At 55.3% G+C, this 17891-nt stretch overlaps 5 protein-coding genes across 5 annotated transcripts; 2 read left to right on the top strand and 3 right to left on the bottom strand.

Annotated features, from left to right (window-relative positions):
• Positions 1-1259: 1259 nt before the first annotated feature.
• PHACADRAFT_90968 (uncharacterized protein) lies at positions 1260-2991 on the top strand (the record flags this gene model as incomplete). Its single annotated transcript, XM_007392994.1, has 3 exons — positions 1260-1574; positions 1624-1831; positions 1892-2991. The coding sequence occupies 3 exons, from the start codon at positions 1260-1262 to the stop codon at positions 2989-2991; spliced, it is 1623 nt and encodes a 540-aa protein (XP_007393056.1).
• Positions 2992-4773: 1782 nt separating this feature from the next.
• On the top strand, positions 4774-6308 carry PHACADRAFT_251509 (uncharacterized protein). Its single transcript, XM_007392993.1, has one exon. It carries the CDS (start codon positions 4860-4862, stop codon positions 5232-5234), a length of 375 nt encoding a protein of 124 aa, XP_007393055.1. The 5' UTR covers positions 4774-4859; the 3' UTR covers positions 5235-6308.
• A 2460-nt stretch (positions 6309-8768) lies between these two features.
• Positions 8769-11332, bottom strand: PHACADRAFT_138950 (uncharacterized protein). Its single transcript, XM_007392992.1, has 3 exons — positions 10697-11332; positions 9800-10635; positions 8769-9733 (listed from the first exon to the last, which is right to left on the bottom strand). The coding sequence occupies exons 1-3, from the start codon at positions 11052-11054 to the stop codon at positions 9203-9205; spliced, it is 1725 nt and encodes a 574-aa protein (XP_007393054.1). The 5' UTR covers positions 11055-11332; the 3' UTR covers positions 8769-9202.
• A 1308-nt stretch (positions 11333-12640) lies between these two features.
• Positions 12641-15428, bottom strand: PHACADRAFT_251500 (uncharacterized protein). Its single transcript, XM_007392991.1, has one exon. The coding sequence runs from the start codon at positions 14492-14494 to the stop codon at positions 13829-13831; it is 666 nt and encodes a 221-aa protein (XP_007393053.1). The 5' UTR covers positions 14495-15428; the 3' UTR covers positions 12641-13828.
• A 166-nt stretch (positions 15429-15594) lies between these two features.
• On the bottom strand, positions 15595-17343 carry PHACADRAFT_251498 (uncharacterized protein). Its single transcript, XM_007392990.1, has one exon. It carries the CDS (start codon positions 16802-16804, stop codon positions 15833-15835), a length of 972 nt encoding a protein of 323 aa, XP_007393052.1. The 5' UTR covers positions 16805-17343; the 3' UTR covers positions 15595-15832.
• Positions 17344-17891: the final 548 nt, after the last annotated feature.

Here is a 17891-nt window from a genome sequence, read left to right as displayed (position 1 = left end):
CGATCGGTCGTGGAAGGCCTTCACGCAAGTGGCCTGGAAAGCCGCAAATGCGGCTATGTCCCTTCAAATTTTCCGCAACGGATAGCAAGCAACTCGGGGCTCTCATGACGACCCTGACGACGACTTCGTGGGTGTCTTCCAGTGCCCACACTGCAGTGCATGTTTATGATGACATGTTAACAACCCCCAGCCGACCGCACCAGTACCCCGGGCGACTCGCTGGAGAAGCAAAGTAAATGTGAGATCTGATCCTTGTGAGAAGCTGCCCCACTCTGTTTCGCGCTTTGAGTAAGCGTCCAGCCACAGCTAACGGCATGTTGAGCTTGTCGCGGGAGCTAAGCGGACACCTGGCAGCCGCCACACGCGTGAAGGTGGACCGCTCCGTTCCGGGTCCTCTTGGGTGACAGGGGCTTGGCACTTGACACTCAGACCCAAGGTCGTGTGCTACGAAGCGACAGATAGGCAGATGCACACGCGATAGAAGAGCCGTCCTGAACGGGGGAACTGCTGATCATTATTCCTATCTGTGCAGTGTCCTACTCAATGGCACATCCACAGCGCATCTGTTTAATGTATTCCGCACAAGTGTCGCTCTGCCGCACGTTCTGCTTTAGAGTGTACATCGTCCTCCTATACGCGCAGCGCTCCGACTTTGTGCGTTTGTTCCCGTTCTATTGACAGGGCCGGTAGCGTTACGCCACGAAGGATGACAGTTTGATCTTTCTGTACGATACGGCCGTGGCTCACGGGTACTATCTGCCCCACAGAATATGCCTCGCGGCCACTGCCCGAGGCGACCATAGGCAGACGGACTCCTCTGTCAAGTACTCATCCAAGATGCCGAGCAATCGATTGGCCGCGAAGTGAGTCCTTATCAGCGCACCGTTCAGCCACATATTGATGCCACATATACGGTACCTCGCACCTTGTACACATGCAGGGTCAGGAGCTGGTACCTAGCGGCTTCTCCAAAGCTAAACGTGCGAATCCTATCCAGGAATGGTTTAACCCTGCGACCCTTCCAGTGAAATGCCGTTCGTACAGTTTATTGCTCAAAATTCCTCAGGCACTGCGTGAGTTCTATTCGCCACACCCCATGAACGTGAGATAAAGAACACAGCCACCTCGCGTCCCCAAAAAGCACTTAAATTGCTCCATGCAGCCTGCTGGAGGTCCTAAGGCCTGCGCCGATACCCCCTTCTACTCTCTTTCAGACGTTAGCAGCAATGTCAGACGTGGACGAGGACCTTCGCACGATCATGACGATTGAGGCTAACGACCTCTCAGACACTGTCGCTCACGTCAATGCCAACGACCAGCGAGACATGCAGCGTATGGGCAAGAAACAGGAGTTCTCCCGCAGCTTCCGCTTCGTCACTTCCATCGCGTTCACGTCCTGCGTAATGGGCACCTGGGAGCTCATCCTCACTACCTCGACCCCCGCACTCATCGCAGGCGGTACAGCCGGCCTCTTCTGGTCCACCATCTGGGGTTACATCGGGCAGGCGTTCATCGTCCTGTCACTCGCCGAGATGTCGAGCATGGCGCCCACGGCCGGCGGACAATATCATTGGGTACGAATCTATCATCACCGAGATGGTCCAAATACTGACTTCGCTGCAGGTCTCCGAGTTTGCGCCTCGCAAGCATCAGAAAATCCTGAGCTACACTTCGGGGTGGCTGAGCACACTCTCCTGGCAGGCGCAGGTGACCGTCAACTGCTTCCTCTGTGCGCAGGTTGTACAGGCGATGATTGTCCTGAATGGCCCCAATTACGTCCCCGAACGGTGGCACACGACCCTTATCAGTATCTGCTTCGCGGTTTGTATAGGTAAGTCTTCAACGATATAAGCGGCATTTTCAGTGGGATAGGGCTAACCTGCTTTCACAGGCGCATTCAATATATACGCTGTTCGGTGGCTCGCCATACTAGAGGGCATGTTTGCGATCCTGCATTTCATCGTCTTTATCCCTCTTGTTGCCGCAATGTGGGCACTGGCTCCCGCAAAGCAGTCTGCTCGGACGGCGCTGCTGGATTTCCAGGACAATGGGACCGGCTGGGGGCCTGCTGTTGCAACACTCGTCGGTCAGGTCACCGCGATGTTTACGCTCGTGGGATCCGACGCGGCGGCACACATGGCCGAAGAGATCCAAGACGCCAGCAAGGTCGTCCCGCGCTCGATGTGGTGGAGCTTCCTCGCCAACGTCCCGCCGACGCTCATCGTGCTCGTCACCTTCTGCTTCTGCCTGGGCGACACCGCATCTGCGATCGACAGCGCGACGGGCTTTCCGGTCATCGACATGTACAGCAGGATGACGCCTACGCCCGCGGGCGCGCTTGGCCTCACTTTCATCACCCTCGTGCTCCTCACCATTATCGGCGCGTCCGCGCAGGCGAGCACGTCGCGCCAGACGTTCGCGTTTGCGCGGGACAACGGCCTGCCGTTCTCGTCGTACATCGGCGCCGTACATCCGAAGTACAAAGTCCCCGCAAACGCGATCATCCTCAACGTCGTCTTCACGACCATCCTAAGCCTCATCAACATCGGCTCGACCGCCGCGTTCAATGCCTTCCTCAGCGTCGGCGTCGTCGCGCTCATGGCAACGTACAGCATCAGTATCGCGTGTGTTTTGCTGAAGCGCCTGCGCGGTGAACCTCTCGTGCGCACCCGGTGGACCTTTTTTGAGGACGGCCCGGAGGGGCGCGGCGGCAGTTTCGGCGAGTACGGCGTGCTCGTGAACGGCGTCGCGCTTGCTTACTCGCTCTGGTCGTTCTTCTGGTCGTTCTGGCCGGCCATGAAGCATGTCACTCCCGCGGGCATGAACTGGGCCATCGTCATCTTTGGCGCCATTATGATCCTCGCGGCGGTGACCTATGTCTCACATGCACACCGCGTGTATGACGGACCGGTGGCCAAGATTATGGCGTCGGAACAGGCGGATGTGGATGCGGTGTCAGAGGAAAAGGAGGACGAGATGCTTAAAAGTTAACTGCGTGTATCTATAATATAGACTTCGCGGGCAATAAGAACATCTAAGATATTACGGGTGTCATGGAAAGTTCATACACCAACAGGTGCACCGGGAGAGCCCACACAGGGTGAGGTCATACGATGCAGTGAAACGGAGCCATACATACGCTGTATATCTGAACATTTGTTCTCAGCTGTCCTTCAAGTTTATCTTCACTGTTTCCTCCAAGTCTACCTCGCACCCAATGGCCGAGGCAACTGGTAACTATCGATGTTTAGATTGGTACAGGGTGCACTGATACTGTAAATGATGACGCCTACTTGGTCACTGCGCTCAAGTGACTCGTACTCTGCGGCTGGCTTCGTTGTGAGGGATACCGGTCTCGTTAACCAAGCGAGAGGTGCGAGCAAAGCCGGCGAGCAGATCCGTGAATGCGCGGCGGTGAACGCCGTCAAGCCAGACATGCACGCATACCTCATGGCCTCGCTGCAGCTGGTGTCTGTCGCACGACGCCTGCAGCACCTGGAGGATTGCAGGAGAAAACCTATTCCAGAATGCGCGTATCTCGTTATGGATACGTGTCGGACAAATAGCTGACTCCTGAGGCAAAATTGCGTCCGATGTGTCGACCGGTGCCGGCGCCATTATCATGATGCGCGCGCGCCTTGACCGTGGCGGTACGGCCCCGGGCGGTAAGTATTACTTGAGCCACCTATGCGAGGCTCTTTTTTTACCATTACTACCAGCCAGAACCTCACAGTAGGGCAATTCTTTGTTCCTCAGCGTATCGAATTGGTGTACTGATTTAGGCACTTCTTCGTGACTACAGATTCTCCCCAAGCCATACTTAATCTGGCCCAAGGAGGTCGATCGGCAGGCGTAGGCAGGCTCAAGTGTCTTAACCCGTGAGCTCCATGACACAGGAATCTGTTTGTAGAATCCCTCCAGAGCTTTCCGATATCGTCATCGACTATCTAAATGATGACCCGCAAACCCTGCGTCAGTGCTCCTTGGTTTGCAAGGCTTGGGAGCCCTCTAGCACGCGACATCTCTTCTCGCATTTCTCTTGGCCTGCATGCGGCATATATTGGCTACCCGTGGGCGATTACAACACATGCGAATGCCCACGTCACATGTCATCTTTTACAGACTGTTATAACCTCCTGTTGTCTTCTCCCCGCATCCGCCACACTATTCGTCGCCTCAAGATGACCGGTCTTCGCTGCCCAACTGGGAACCTTATAGGCAAGCGCGAATCTGAGCCGATACCCCTTACACTTCTTTTTGCTCTCCCTAACCTGTTACCCTCCCTGCATACCCTGGCGATCTGGGATCTTGACCCCGGACTCGGACATGTAATTGTCGGGCCACCTCCTCAAATCCCACTGGCACCCGCCAGCCTCAGAAAGCTCGAAATCGTTGGACAGCTCTTGTTTGACGAAAAGGCCATATATACCATTATTTCCACTTTCGATCGCATCGATACCGTCGTTTTGTCATGCTGCAGCGCCGATGAAGATCTTGACACGTCCTCGTTCTCATCACAAATCCACCGACGTTTTCCTACCACCGCTGTGAACCGTCTTGAAATCGCCTTTCCTAGGTTTATTTCACAGGTGCTCCGCCGCTTACCTGGGCAGATAGACATGGATGCGCTTCGAGGAGTGACGGCCTGTCAATATCTTGAGGAAGGACTGGAAACTCTATTGCGTTCTGCTCCGGCACTCGAGTCACTGGCCTACATGCCTAGCAACGCACCACCCCCACTTCCCAATCCTTCCTCTCTGCACGTACTTGAGATGACGTGTTCCATTACCGCTACCGCACCCGAGGCACCAACGTTCGAAAGTTCTGGATGGGAGGATATCCTGCGAGATCTCGGCGCTATGGAAGCGCCTGACCTCCACGAACTCACTATAAATGTCTTGCTTTTAGAGCTGGGATACTGGGGAGAAGACGCGGCCGCTCCTGAAGCCACCTTTGCACATGCCCTTGCATCACACCTCCAGAAACAGGAGTGGGATACACTACGTGGCATCCTCAGGCGACGTCCGAAGCTGCGGAAGCTGAAGCTGGTCGTCGCTGCGGACGACGGCTGGTCTTCGTTCCAGTACATGGTGCCGTATCTGCATTGCTCCGGCGGAGTTATGCAAGAAATCGCATCGAAGTTTCTGGGTAGTAAGGTGGAGAGCATTCTGGAGGTAATAACAGAACATCGGCGGAACCAGATAGTGGATGGGGTCGTCCGCTATTACCCATAACTATTGTTGATCTGCTGTGACAGCCTATTTAACACTTAAGATCGCAGACTTATATGCCCAGTGATGTGCTGTACTCATGTCTACTAGGTATCGTTATAGACTATTATTCGCAAATTATTCGTTTTGAAAGCGTCACTCATCTTATGTGGTAGTGGTAGCATAGGTCGTACAGCGTAAGAGTTTGACAAAACTTGATGACCCACTCCTCGAACGTTCCCCAGACGAGCGCATCCGGACCGTTATGCCATCCATCTCCTATTCTAGGACCATGGGCACAGAGCCGTCGGCCTTGTTACTAGTCAACAGTCATATACGCTGCTGGAATGGCCATGTCAGCAGGAGGCAATTTCGGATCAGTCACGGCGCCAAGGGAAATGACTCGCTTTGAAGAATGTTTGAAGAGGTAACGAGAAAAGAGGAAGGAGGACGCGTGACTGCCGTAAGACCTATGAGCTAGTATATGAAAGAGAATAACGGCTGCACAGCCAATAACAGAGAGGAATACAGGCTTACACGCGCGCCACCCCGAGGGACAGATACGGTGCTTGCAAAGCTGACGCACACAGGGATGATGTTGGTCTTCTATTTCTGCGAGCCGGCAAAGTTCCAGATCAGCAGGGCCTCAACTCACAACATGCATCACTTTAGACCGCACTGAGCGACCGCTGACGCGCCCAGTGTCTCGAGGCAACTAGACCTAAGACCTCCGGCAGTAGCAAGCTTCCGCTGTTCCCCATAATGGGAACGGGAACTAGCAGAGTAGTTGCAGTAGTGGATCACAACCGCAGCCGTTCGCCCAGACTGTTATCCAATCGCCGACCACATCCGAAGCGGTTGCGGTGGTCTTCCATAGCAGCTCTTGTAGGATGTCTATCTCCAGCCGGAGGGTCCGCTGGTGTTTATCCCTTGGTGGCATCACATCGGTACGTTCTTAGTGCACATATAAGGGCGTAGCTCTGCAGAGACATGTCATATTAGCGGATGCGCAAGAGCGGGGTGATGACGCTGACGCCTTCTCATTCTGCAGTAAGCGGCCTATCATGTCGCTCTCCAGTCTCAGCGACGGATTTCTCACAACTGTGAGACCCTTACCGTAACTAAGTCTGATTTGCAACTCACCATTAGCACATCATGAGGGACTTATGTAGTGGCACAACGAGATCTATACCTTCACGATGAAAGTGAAAGCGAACACGATAGCCATCCAAGGGCAAGGCATGAAAAGCGTATGGTTTATCTTGGGACCAATTTCGCAACAATGCGAATAGAGCGTGGCTGCCCACGTGGTTGTCCTCAGGGCGACGCACAACGCCGAAACCGCCTTTTCATTCTCTGAAAGTGAGTCATCCTCGGTTTGTAAGGTAACGCAGGTTCGCAGCACATTGGAGCCGTGTGCTTCTCTTCCTCTCGTACCTGAGATGTCAGCGGCGGCCGCCTCGCGACAGTCAAGTAATGACCATGGCTACATGGGGACGCGGTGTCAGAGCTGAGACGAGATAGGAGATGACAATACGATACCAAGGGACGAACTTGACAGTGGGGATGTCCGAGCAAGATACGACATCGCGAAGATGATACCAGGGCCCGCTATGAATACCGCCGCTAGAACGGACTGCCTAAAGTGACGGACAATGGCCAATTGAGCGTTTCACTCACGCAATGAAGTGAAAAAACTGGTAGTTAGTACTCACCGACGCTACGAATTGCATAGCTCGGACGCCAAGGTGACGCGGAGCCGAGTGTCTTTGGCACACATCGACTCGGTTTAGGCTCTTAAAGGGCACACCAGAGCCCACAATATATTAATTGGCGGTATGTTTGCGATCATACCTGTAATCAAATAATCATCTATCACGATACTGCTGCGGCATCCGTTCACACACATTGGATATGTGGCGTCAATGCGCGTGATCATGCGTACGCGCGGTGGTCGGATACGAGGAACAGCCATGCACTTTGACCGACATCTTTGCAAGCTACCTTGCTAGTAAGCTGCTGGTCAATAAAAATGAATACAAGTGCAGAAGCGAACTTACTTTGACACGTATCCCCTGCCTAACGCATGATTACAAATGGTTTTAGTAGAGGTCGCAAATTGCTCAATCCACCTAGGGTGTTCACACGCTGCCCTCCTTCGCCGTGGACGATCGTCGGAGGGGAGGATAAAGCGTACAGCACTCACGTCTGAAATCTTCCCTATGCGTTGTTTCAACCGGACTCATTGAATACAGAATAGAGAGCGAAACTGGCCCGAAATCAAAATATAACCACCGACGAGGTTTAATGTCGGATGCTTTAATGACGCCTGGCATATCTGATTTTAAACAGCCGCATTCGTACACTGTGGGAACGCCCAGCGGATCCGATATGATGTTGAGTAACGGGCTCTAAGGGGCTATATCGACGGAGAGCTTTACACCTGGGAAGAACACACCTAGTCAGACCTTTTATCACGCTCTTCAGGAACACCACAAAACATCGGCAGAAGATATTTAGCTCCCGTGCACTTACTTCCCTGTGGCCTGCTCCGCCAGCCGCCGACGGTACGCAAACACGCTAGTTTCACACTAGCCCGCCTTCAGTTCCAACCTCGGAGATCATCTCAGGCGCGGAGAGCCACGTTCCATGTGGCCGCCTCTGGGAAACACGGCGTTCAGGGTGTCAGCCAGCAGGGCAGATCTATGAGAGAAGACGGGAAGTACGTACTAAGCGCAACAGCCGTGTGCTCTGCCGCCTTCTGCGTGCAGTCATATGAGGGGGACATCCAATAATGGCTCGCCTTGTCTGCAATATGGGCGCTTGGGCCGCTGAGGCATCACCCAAAGTGATATGAGACAGACTTTGGATGGGCTGTACGGCAATGAAGTAGAGTTTCAAGCTGACCGAAGTTCGCCCGTTTCCGATAGACAGCCCTGCCCGCGAGCTAATGCAGACGGTGATGAAGTTAGCGTCGATGCAAGGTTTATAGTGAGCCACCAACGAACATGAAAAACAGCCTCCGCGGCTGAGGCATCCGCCACTGTTCGTTTGTTGGGCTTGTCTACGCAAGATCCGCGAGCGTGACCGCTGCAGCTTACGGTACGAGCGTAGCTCTGCCGGAATGTCGGGCGGGCCAGACGGGGCGGGTGGTCCATGATCATTGAGGGTGCGAAGTATACCGCTCTGGAAGGCGTTCTAGAGCTCTGAGTGTGGAACAGCCGCCTGTAGCGTCACCGCTGATAGCTGCCGCCCCGGTCTTGTGGAGACGCATGATGCTTCGATGTTCTCGACACAGCGGGCCAGGTTCCGTAAACGCTGCGGTACGCAGCCTCAGGGTGCCTGTGTCATATGATAAGTTCCTGGGATAAGATTGCACTTCCAGAAGAGTACTGTTCTCACCTGGTCCTGAGAGTCGCAAGATCTCACCAATGAGATGTCGACAAAAGATGAGCTCAATTGAATTGAGACCTGCGTGCGACAGACCATCTAGAGTGTGGCGTACAATGACATCAACGTCGAGCCGGCGACTTTAACAGAGAATCAGGCGACTTACCCTTAAGACTGGTAGATTTGCATTCCTCAGAGCGGCTGATAGAGTGAAAGTTTCATAATATAACATAGGACAGGACACGCACCGAGGACAGAGCGCTACTCTACAGAAGTAATACACAGTACATACATGGGCGAGGACATACACTTTGAAGACAAGGACGGCATAGCACAAACAAACATAATGTAGACTGACTGACGGTGAGGCGAGACAAGGCATAACAGGAGTTCGACTTCAGTGAGTGGAAAAAAGGGAGTGTGTTGTACAACCGAGAGCGGTAAGGAATCCGTGAAGCGTGTATGGAGAAGGCGGTTCGGAGATCGTCACAGGCAAGACGGCTAATGGAGCGCATGAGTGAGGGTGTTGAGGGCGTAAATCCGAGGTGGGCATAGGTGATTCGTGTATTTTTTCCAGAGGCGATAGAACTTAGAGCTGCTGTCTAGTTGACGGACAAGGAGAGATAGTCTGACAATTGATCATTGTCTCCAGGGCGACAGGTGTACGCCTGAGCGGCACGGTTGTACTCTTGCAAGCACTCCCAATTGTCGGTACCGCGGAATTGAGACGGCTGATACTGACTGAAGCCGATATCCCAGGCGCTGAGATGAGCATAGGACGCAGCTTCGAAGGCGTTCTGCATAATGCCTTCGGGGTCATACATCGAAGGCGTCTGCGGGGTCACGACGAAGGGACCGAGGAAAGGATTGTGTCCTGTTGGGACAGCCTTCGCTTCTCCACCGCCCGTCCAAGGCTTCATCGCGGGACAGTGAGAGAAGAGTTGGGCGTGCTGAGCGTCAGGGGAATCGCTGACGCGCTCAGAGTAGACGCTGGCGGCGTCTGCTTCTGGGAACATGTCGAATGCAGAAGACATAGGTGACTGCACAGGGCTTGAGTAATCATCTGTATCATTCTCTGACGGCGGAAGGCTGGGGCTGTGAACCTGGCTACCATAGGGAGGCGAAGCGAGAGTCTGAGACGTTGACGACAGGGACGTAAAGTTAGCTTATTGTCTCGCTAAGCGCAAACAGATACTGACCTCTTCCCAACCTGGATAGGCCAGCTCGGGTGAGCTCGGGGGGTGGAAGAAGACAAAGGGAGACGGCTGATAATTCCAGTCGTTCTGCCGCATGGCTGCCACGTTGAACTCCGCGTTGCCCTTGCGTTCTACACGTGGATTGGCCCCATGGCCGACGCCTCCAGGGAGCGCAGGAGGCTGCTGAACGTCTGAGTAGGAAGAGAACGAGCTAAACGATTCGCGACGGCCAAGGTAGGGCGCGCTAGGAAGAGCTGTATCCCCGGCAGCTGGGCGCATGTGCGCAGCAGGGGCCGACGAGGAACGCCTGAACATGGAGGTCAGCGGGGTGCAGAATCTGGGATTGCACAAGTCATGAGAGATTTCGCGAGCCTCTGGGAGACTGACAGGACACGACGCCCCAGGAGATTCCCCGCATCTCTTCAGATTCCCGACTTCGCCGACGTCGCTTGGAACGTTGCATGCCCCAGGGGGTGGTATGCTCTCCTGGGGCTTCGCAGCGAACACACCGCATCCTTCGTCTTTGACTTTGAGCCCGTCCTCTATCTCATGGTCGAACTTCTCTATTGCTTTCTCCAGATCCGCACCTGTCTTTCCGGCGGCCAGTAGGTCCGCGATCCTGTCGCATCGTTTCTCTCGGTCCTTGACTTTCTTGTCCGCTTCACCTCTAGCCTTCTTATTGTTCTTGCGCTTCGGTCCGTCCTTGACCTTAGCTAGCGCGTTCGCCGTCGTTCTAAACCGCCAGCCGGGGTACTTCTTGCGATGGTCAGCCAAGGCCATGATGGCCTTTGCATCCCAGATTTGCCGCTCCTTGGGCGAAAGAGTCTTCCAGTACTTTCCTAAATGCGTTTGAGAATGCATTGAATTATCTGCCATTTATGCACAATTTATAACACGCACCGATGATCTTGGACAGCGCGCTATGATTCCCCTCGATCTTCTCCGGAATGTGCTGGGCTTTGATGAACGAGGAACGGAAGAGGATGAAGGCATTCGGGGGGCGGGGGATGTAGTTCGCGTCTTTCTCCTTCTTCTTCGAGTGAGCGTTGGTGGTAGCAGGTTCAAAGTCTTGCTCGGGCTCAGGAGTGTACATGAACGACCGCGGAGCCGCGGGAGGAATCTCGAGAAAATTTGCATCCGTTCCGTACGCAATTGGAGTCATGTTAGCCGCGAACGTGAAGGTCATGCTTGCCGCCGGGTACGGGTTGTCGACGAGCGGGGGCATATCTGCAGCATTAACCGGGGATGCTTGTACCATGTGCGCCTAAATCACAACGTACGAGCTCACCGTCATCATCGTCGACGAACGCCATGTCCTGAACGATCTCCTCTGCGGACATAGCTTTAGTTGGGCTACTTGGGTGTTGCTAGAGGAGTCAGCGAGAAAACTTAAGCAGCGTAGTCACGGTCGGAAGAACACAAGAGACGCGAAAGTTTGGATTCGGGGCTAAAGCGTGTGTACTGCCTTTATTCTGTTCTGGGAAATCATGTTCGAGGGAGATATCATCATGAACATCGCTTGCTATCCTCCTTCGCTGCACTGACCACCTGCGCAGATCGAAGCTCAGCTTCTAGCAGCTCTTCAAGAGTTAATAGAAATTTTCGAAGATTTATGCAGCACGAGTAGTCGCCCCGAGGTTGTGGAGAAAGACAAACGGCGCAGCGCTTGCAATATTAATGTCTTCGCAGTAACCGGAGCCTATGTGACCTTCTCATGGCCGGTATCTCCACTGTCGTATGGCTAGGGTGCGGAACAAGCCAGCGTGGGCGTCGTGCCTCGACGGGTCACCAGCGGTACTGCCAAAGTTCGCAAGGTCATTTACGGACGGTTGATCTTCAAATACAGACAATGCTCTCACATTAGCTTCCTCCCAGGATGAACAACAGCGAGTACAAAAGTTTCTGGGCGACCCATCCCGTACCAAAACGCGGAATTGCACCATACACCCGCGTCTTACAGGGGTGGTGTTTCCCATTTGCGAAGTCCAGACAGCTCTGAGTTCCGCCCAGTAATGGCGCGCAGCTTCAGTTCTTTCATGTTGCCATGCTGCGTGAACCTTTCGCCGTCCCGCTCCGCGAAGTCCTCTCGTCTCATGTGAGCAATGAGTTCCGGCTTGCCGCCCTCGTGGCAGAGGATGATGGACATACTCTTTACCACGTACAGCTTTCCCTGTCGGTATTGACCTCCTCAACCCCGTATCAGGATTGCCGTTGCCCATGTCGCCGCTGTTGCACATGGTCGCGAACGCCTTGTGTCTTCACGGTACATGGTCTGACTCAGACTGCGCACGGCTGGGCACCGCGTACGATAGCGATTCGTCCCTGCTCGCCTGAACCTTCTCGAGACATGCTGGTTCAGTGCGGACACGACAACCTTGTATATGGCCTATCACAACAGTGTCGTACGAGGGTCTTGCAATATATGGTGAGTGCTTCCATTGTCAGTATAAGCTATTCCGAAGGATCCGACTCCTGTACTTGGAGCTGGAAGTCGCTGCATTGACGTAGGTTCTAGATCACGCTCAATAGTGGTTTAGTGAATGCGAATCACCATCCCTCGAATTAGACCGCTCATCATTATGGATCCATAGCCTCAGTTGGTCTCGCATCGCCCTTCCTCATGGGTACGTTCAGGGTGAATAGCCACGATCTAGATATCTCCCATCATGCGCCAACATTTCCTACCCCTCTTGACATGTTTGTACATGGAGCGACACAATTAGCCTTGCCAACCAAGGTGCTGGTCTCGTATCAAGGCTATGCATTTGAATGGCGGGCCTAGGTCGAGGGTAAGCACCAACTCCTGGTGCACCGCTCGCGCACTAAGCTCACAATGTGGTTCCACAGGCTAGCAACTTGTTCGGTAACATCGAGAGCAAACCGAGGGTACTCGTCGTAACTTTGATCACGATTCACCAAGCTTTCCAGATGCTTGGGTATCCGTCGATCTCGTACGGGCACGGTCGGCGCTGTTTACTCTTCCACCGCCGATATAGGTCCTCGAGGCCCTGGCGAAGCTGCCACAACGCTCCGCTATGATGCACCTGCGGCGCCCAAAAACTAATGACGCTCTACTTGCGCTCTTGGGTAGCGCTGTCGGTCAACGTGATCATTTGCGACTGAGGCCGGACAACACGTCGGGCTGCGCGATAACCTCACGCGGATCAGGCGGACGCGTTATCTCGCCTGGCCACCATCTTCGCATGCTGCATGCATTCCAATGTCCCCCGAGTTGCGTCCTCGCCTCTATTCTGGGATCTCAATAGCAAAGCGGCGAGTTTGGACCCGATGCTGCCGACGGATCTTATTTGCAGCATCCTTATTGCATCCTTGAACTCTATCCTGCTGGCTACGGAGCTAATTCTCGTCTCTAAGCGCCCCAGCACTCGGTCACTGCACAGACCATTGCGCGTCGCCGATACACGTGTGTTATGAATCAAGCTCAAGCCTGTGTGAGTCGCACTTATCTGCATCCCGCGATCATCTGTTTTGTTCACTGACTCTCTCACTCGCCCGATTTCGCCCAGCGTGGGTCTGAGCACAGAGTGCGGCCCGACAGCCTGGAAAGTCCTACACGGTGTGTAACAATGCATGTGATGTCGATGTCACGCCTCCGGCGGCGGTGGAGCACGAAGGTTGCGAAGGCGGTGGCGACTCTCGCCTGTCCGGGACGCCCTTCCGAGGTAAGCGCGCCGCGCGCCTCCAATGCCATAACACCGTGTTTCTATCGAATTTCTGCTCCGTCCGGGGCCACAATATGGGCATATGAGGCGGCGCGCTCCTCGCTTTCCGTGTAGCTCACGCGACACCTCTGCAAGCTCGTCCGGCGTTCCGCAGAGTCGGAGAGAAGTAAGGTGGGAGGGGGATGAGGTACAAGGGCAAGCGGCGCGACTAAACAAACACGTGTTACAACGTACAGAGTAGTGGGAGGATACAAACTTGCAATACGCATTTTGTAGAGTTTACAATATGAATAAGAAATGTCGAAGGGGGGAAAAGGGGGGAAGAAAGAAAGAAAGTGAGAGAAAAAATTCATCTCTGAGGCCCAAAGAAAATCATGAATCCATCACCAACAGGCGCCGGCTCCAACCCGCGAAACATGTACCGATCGCCCAGATAATCCACGCGACGGAGTCCTGCGGTTTCGTCGCTCGGGAACCACTCGACGCGGGCCCAGTACGTCCTGAAGAGCTGGTCCCTTCGGAACGGGCCAAGCATGTCGACCTCCTCCGTGGTGAGGCACTGGCGGAAGTTCTCGTGCACCGCCTCGAGCACGTCCTGGACCGTGACGGGCAGCGCGGGGTGGCGCGAGAGCACGATGAACGGCCAGTGGAACTCGGCGAAGGGCTCGTCGCCAAGCATCGTCACGTTCAGCGCGCCGACGCCCGGGTACGTCGCGGGCTGCGCGCCGTTCGGGCCGTACAGCTCGAGCGAGACGGGCACCTTGAGCGCGTCCGCGCCGCCCGCGGCGGGCAGCGTCTGCGGCGGCCCGACGAACACCCACAGATCGCGGTGCCGCAGGTCGTAGTCGAGCATTGGGAGCCCCGTGCGCCTGTGCTGCAGCAGCGGATTCAGCTGCATCTCGCACGGGAGCGGCGGCGGCGTGGACCGTGGCGTCGAGGGTGGCGTCGACCACAGGTCGGGGCGCGGCGGCAGCGCCGGGTGCTCGAGGCGGGGGATCCAGTTCTCGGGGTGCATCGCGCCGTCGGGGCTCCGGAGGCTGCGCATCACAGCCTCCACCTGCGTCTGCGTCAGGTGTCGCGGGAACGGAGGGGGTGCTGGTGCGGCGGCGCGTCAGCCGCGTGTACGGTAAGAAGGCCGAGAACCCATGCACGCACTGGCATTTCGCACTATGATGCTGCCCAACCGGGGCCGCGCCCAGTACCCGTACGCCTTGAATTCGCCGGGCGTCACCTGCCTCGCCTCTAGCTGCTGCACTGTCTGCGAGCTTTTGTCTTGCTTAGGCTTTCGGCCCCACGACGATCCTGCACCGCGATCAGCGAGGCCATCCGGCGATTCAGGCAATGAAACTCATGCGCACTGAGCCTATCTATCCAGTAGAAAACCGATAGCCGCGATCTGCGTTTCGGTCTCTCGGAAGAATCGTCCGTCTTCGCCTCCGGCGTCGCTCGATCTTGCGATCGCCGGGGTTCTGGGAAGGGAACGCACAGCGGGTCGCCTGTGGCAGATTTCTGCGGTCTGTTCTCGCCACAATCGTCGGGGAGAGCTACAGTTTGAGGTTCTGGCGAAGGCACCCACGGCCTCGTTGGATCGACTGTGCGCCAATTACTTGGTAGAATGGCGTTCGGCGGTATTGGGACCTCGTGCTCCCAATTCGAGCCCCAGCCCGCCATAAAAAGTGTAGCCGGAGGGCGTACGGTGGAATGGGGGTGGCGGGTGGAGGAAGAGAAACAGGGGGGAGGACATGGAGAGAGGCAGACCCCTGCGAATCAAACTTGATCAGCCTCGAGGACGCAGCATGCAAATCGAGTGGCAATGCGTACTGGGCTATCTCTATAGGCGGTCGTACACACAAAAATATGTACGTGCTGCGCCTAGGACCTGGACATACATGGCGATGAGCTTCTGTGAGGAACGGTGTAAAAGGCGGTGTAATTCGGAAGCGGGCGCAGATGCTTGGACCGCCTTCTCAAGTGATAGAAATGCGCGAATTTACCTCGTCGTCATGGAATGCGAGCATTCTTCCAAAAACGCAGAGCCAGAATGCACGACTCGCTTGCGAGCCTGCATGTTGTTCAGCGAGCCGTTGCTCAAGGTCGCCCACCAACCATCAATGACGACTTTTAGCTCTAAAAGGCAAGTCTCATTGATAACCGGCCTATAGTCACTGATGGGTCACACATCAACGATGTCACGCCACTGAAACAAAGGGCGGTCCAGACCAAAGATAAAGGATTATAAAGCTGCAGGCTACAAAGGAGTACGAGAAGTGCGCTGCCATGTCCTTATAAGCATTTCCTCAGTGTACAGGGGAGGCTCGCTCGCTGCTCACCTGATAACTACCCCAGTCCATCCTCAGACAGACTCCAACTTGATTCCGTTCACTTCAGTTTCTTCTGCGTCTTCTTTGGCTTTCGCAGAGATAGTCTCGAGATCCTCATCCTTCACATCCTTCCGCGACTTCATCCACGTCTTGAGCGGACATTCGCCCCGGCCTCTACAGCCGTTACACTGTCGACCATGTCCGACCATCAGTACATGCAGCCCGTACTTTAGGTCGTTCGGTACGCGCAGATCGAGATGCGCCTGCGCGGTGACACGGTTTGCCCTCGCAGGCACCCAGCCCAGAAGCCGCGAGAGCCGGAAGACGTGAGTGTCGACAGCGAAGGACGCTCTCCCAAGGCAGAAGAGCAGGACACAGGAAGCTGTCTTTGGGCCGACGCCGTTGTACGACACGAGCTCTTTCATGGCGTCCTCATCGGAGAAGACCTTCGCCTCCTCGCCCGGCTCCTGGCTCTCGACGACCCCAGCTAGGTGCTGGAGCGAATAGGAGCCATGGCGCTCCTTCACCTCGTGCAGGATCCGCTGGATGACCTCGGCTTTCTTGTTGGCCAGGCCTCCTGTGCGCAGCGCGTCGACGAGTTCCGACTTTGGTGCGTTGACGATCGCCTCGAAGTTATTCCTCCCAAACTTTACGTCCAGGTTGCGCTTGGCTGCGGTGTAGTTCTTGGCCGAGGTGTTCTGCGAGAGGATCGTGCCGACGAGGGACTCGAGCACGTTGGGAACCTTTCCGCAGGTCGCTGCAGCGTCGTTCTCGGAGGATGGGTTGCGTGACGTGGAAGCAATGTCAGGGTGCTCCCTCGCCAAGACGTCGTAGACTTCTTGCGCCTCTTCGGGCGTTGGTCTGGCGTAGTCTGGAAAGGGCGACTCTACTGCATGTGCCGCTAATAGTTTCAGCTTTTTCGATTGGTTAGTCTCCGCAGGGGTGTAAGCGGGCTTCTCTGGGCTGGACGAATGCTTTCGCTTCGTCGCTTTCGCCTTGGGCATGTTGCGTCCTGCGTCTACGTCACTACTGCTGCATTTCACACGAATAAAGATCATACCGAGTGGTGACGTGTCCGATTTTTAAGCGTGAAGTTGCCGTAACCTGACGACCGAGCACTGGCAGGCACGGAGAGCGTGAGAGAGTGAGAGAAAGGACTGTCACGGGAGCGCAGGTGCCGATCCTAACCGAGAGAGGCGGGGACTCTCGATCGGGACGAAGCAGGGCGAAGCCAGTAACCATCAATCGTCGATCGTCCGACGCTGTTGCCTATTCCGGGATCAAACGAGCGGGGTGGCGTTTGATGGCGCGAGGAGGCAACCGTGTACCGACCGCCACGGGGAACAGTGATTGGCGCGCGTCGGTCGTCCAAAACCGGCCATCGGCAACGGTTGCTTTGACAAAAGTGTTATTGTGCAACTTCTCGCGAGCCTTTTGTGGCGTTGCACCCCGAGCTCCACCCGCTTTGACCACAACATCCGAAATTCCTCAGAATGGTCCCGTTCAAACATGCGCAGCCAGTGAAGCTCGATCAGGTGAGACAAATTCTTTGTTTACCGGCTATTGTCAGCTGAAACTCATGACTTTGTGTTCGGACAGTTCGGACGGCTCCTCAGCAACGTATCTACCGTATCAATGCCCCTAGACATCCCGCACGTAGGCCAGGGGAAAACTGATATGTTTGATCGGTGCTCAGCCAGGGCAAGGGGGCAACGAGCTGGTCCGCCCCGCCACTGCTGTCTATTCCTCCTGCGGCACGCGCTATATTTCCGTCCCGCAATCAAGACACCTATGAGCGAGGGAAAGTGCATAGCATAAGCTCCGTGTGAGCTGACACGACCACCCTGATCCCTGCACGGTGCCGTGTACGTACACGGGCGGCACAGCCCTGCGAGGGCCGCAACGATGTCATCGCTCCCCATGAAAACCGCGCAAAAAAAGCCAAAGCACGCACGTCAGCCCCTCGGAGGAAGACAGGACGCATTGCCGCGCGGCGCGAGTCGATAGCGTGAAAATTTGGTCAGCTACGACGCGGACTGCGCTGAGTTGCCGGCTCTGTATTGCGGCCCGTGGGAAGGGGCTCCATCAGAT

This window comes from Phanerochaete carnosa, assembly GCF_000300595.1.
Source record: "Phanerochaete carnosa HHB-10118-sp unplaced genomic scaffold PHACAscaffold_3, whole genome shotgun sequence".
Classification (NCBI taxonomy): domain Eukaryota; kingdom Fungi; phylum Basidiomycota; class Agaricomycetes; order Polyporales; family Phanerochaetaceae; genus Phanerochaete; species Phanerochaete carnosa.
The sequence above is the reverse complement of the archived record's forward strand: the minus strand, read 5'-3'. Positions and strand labels throughout refer to the sequence as shown.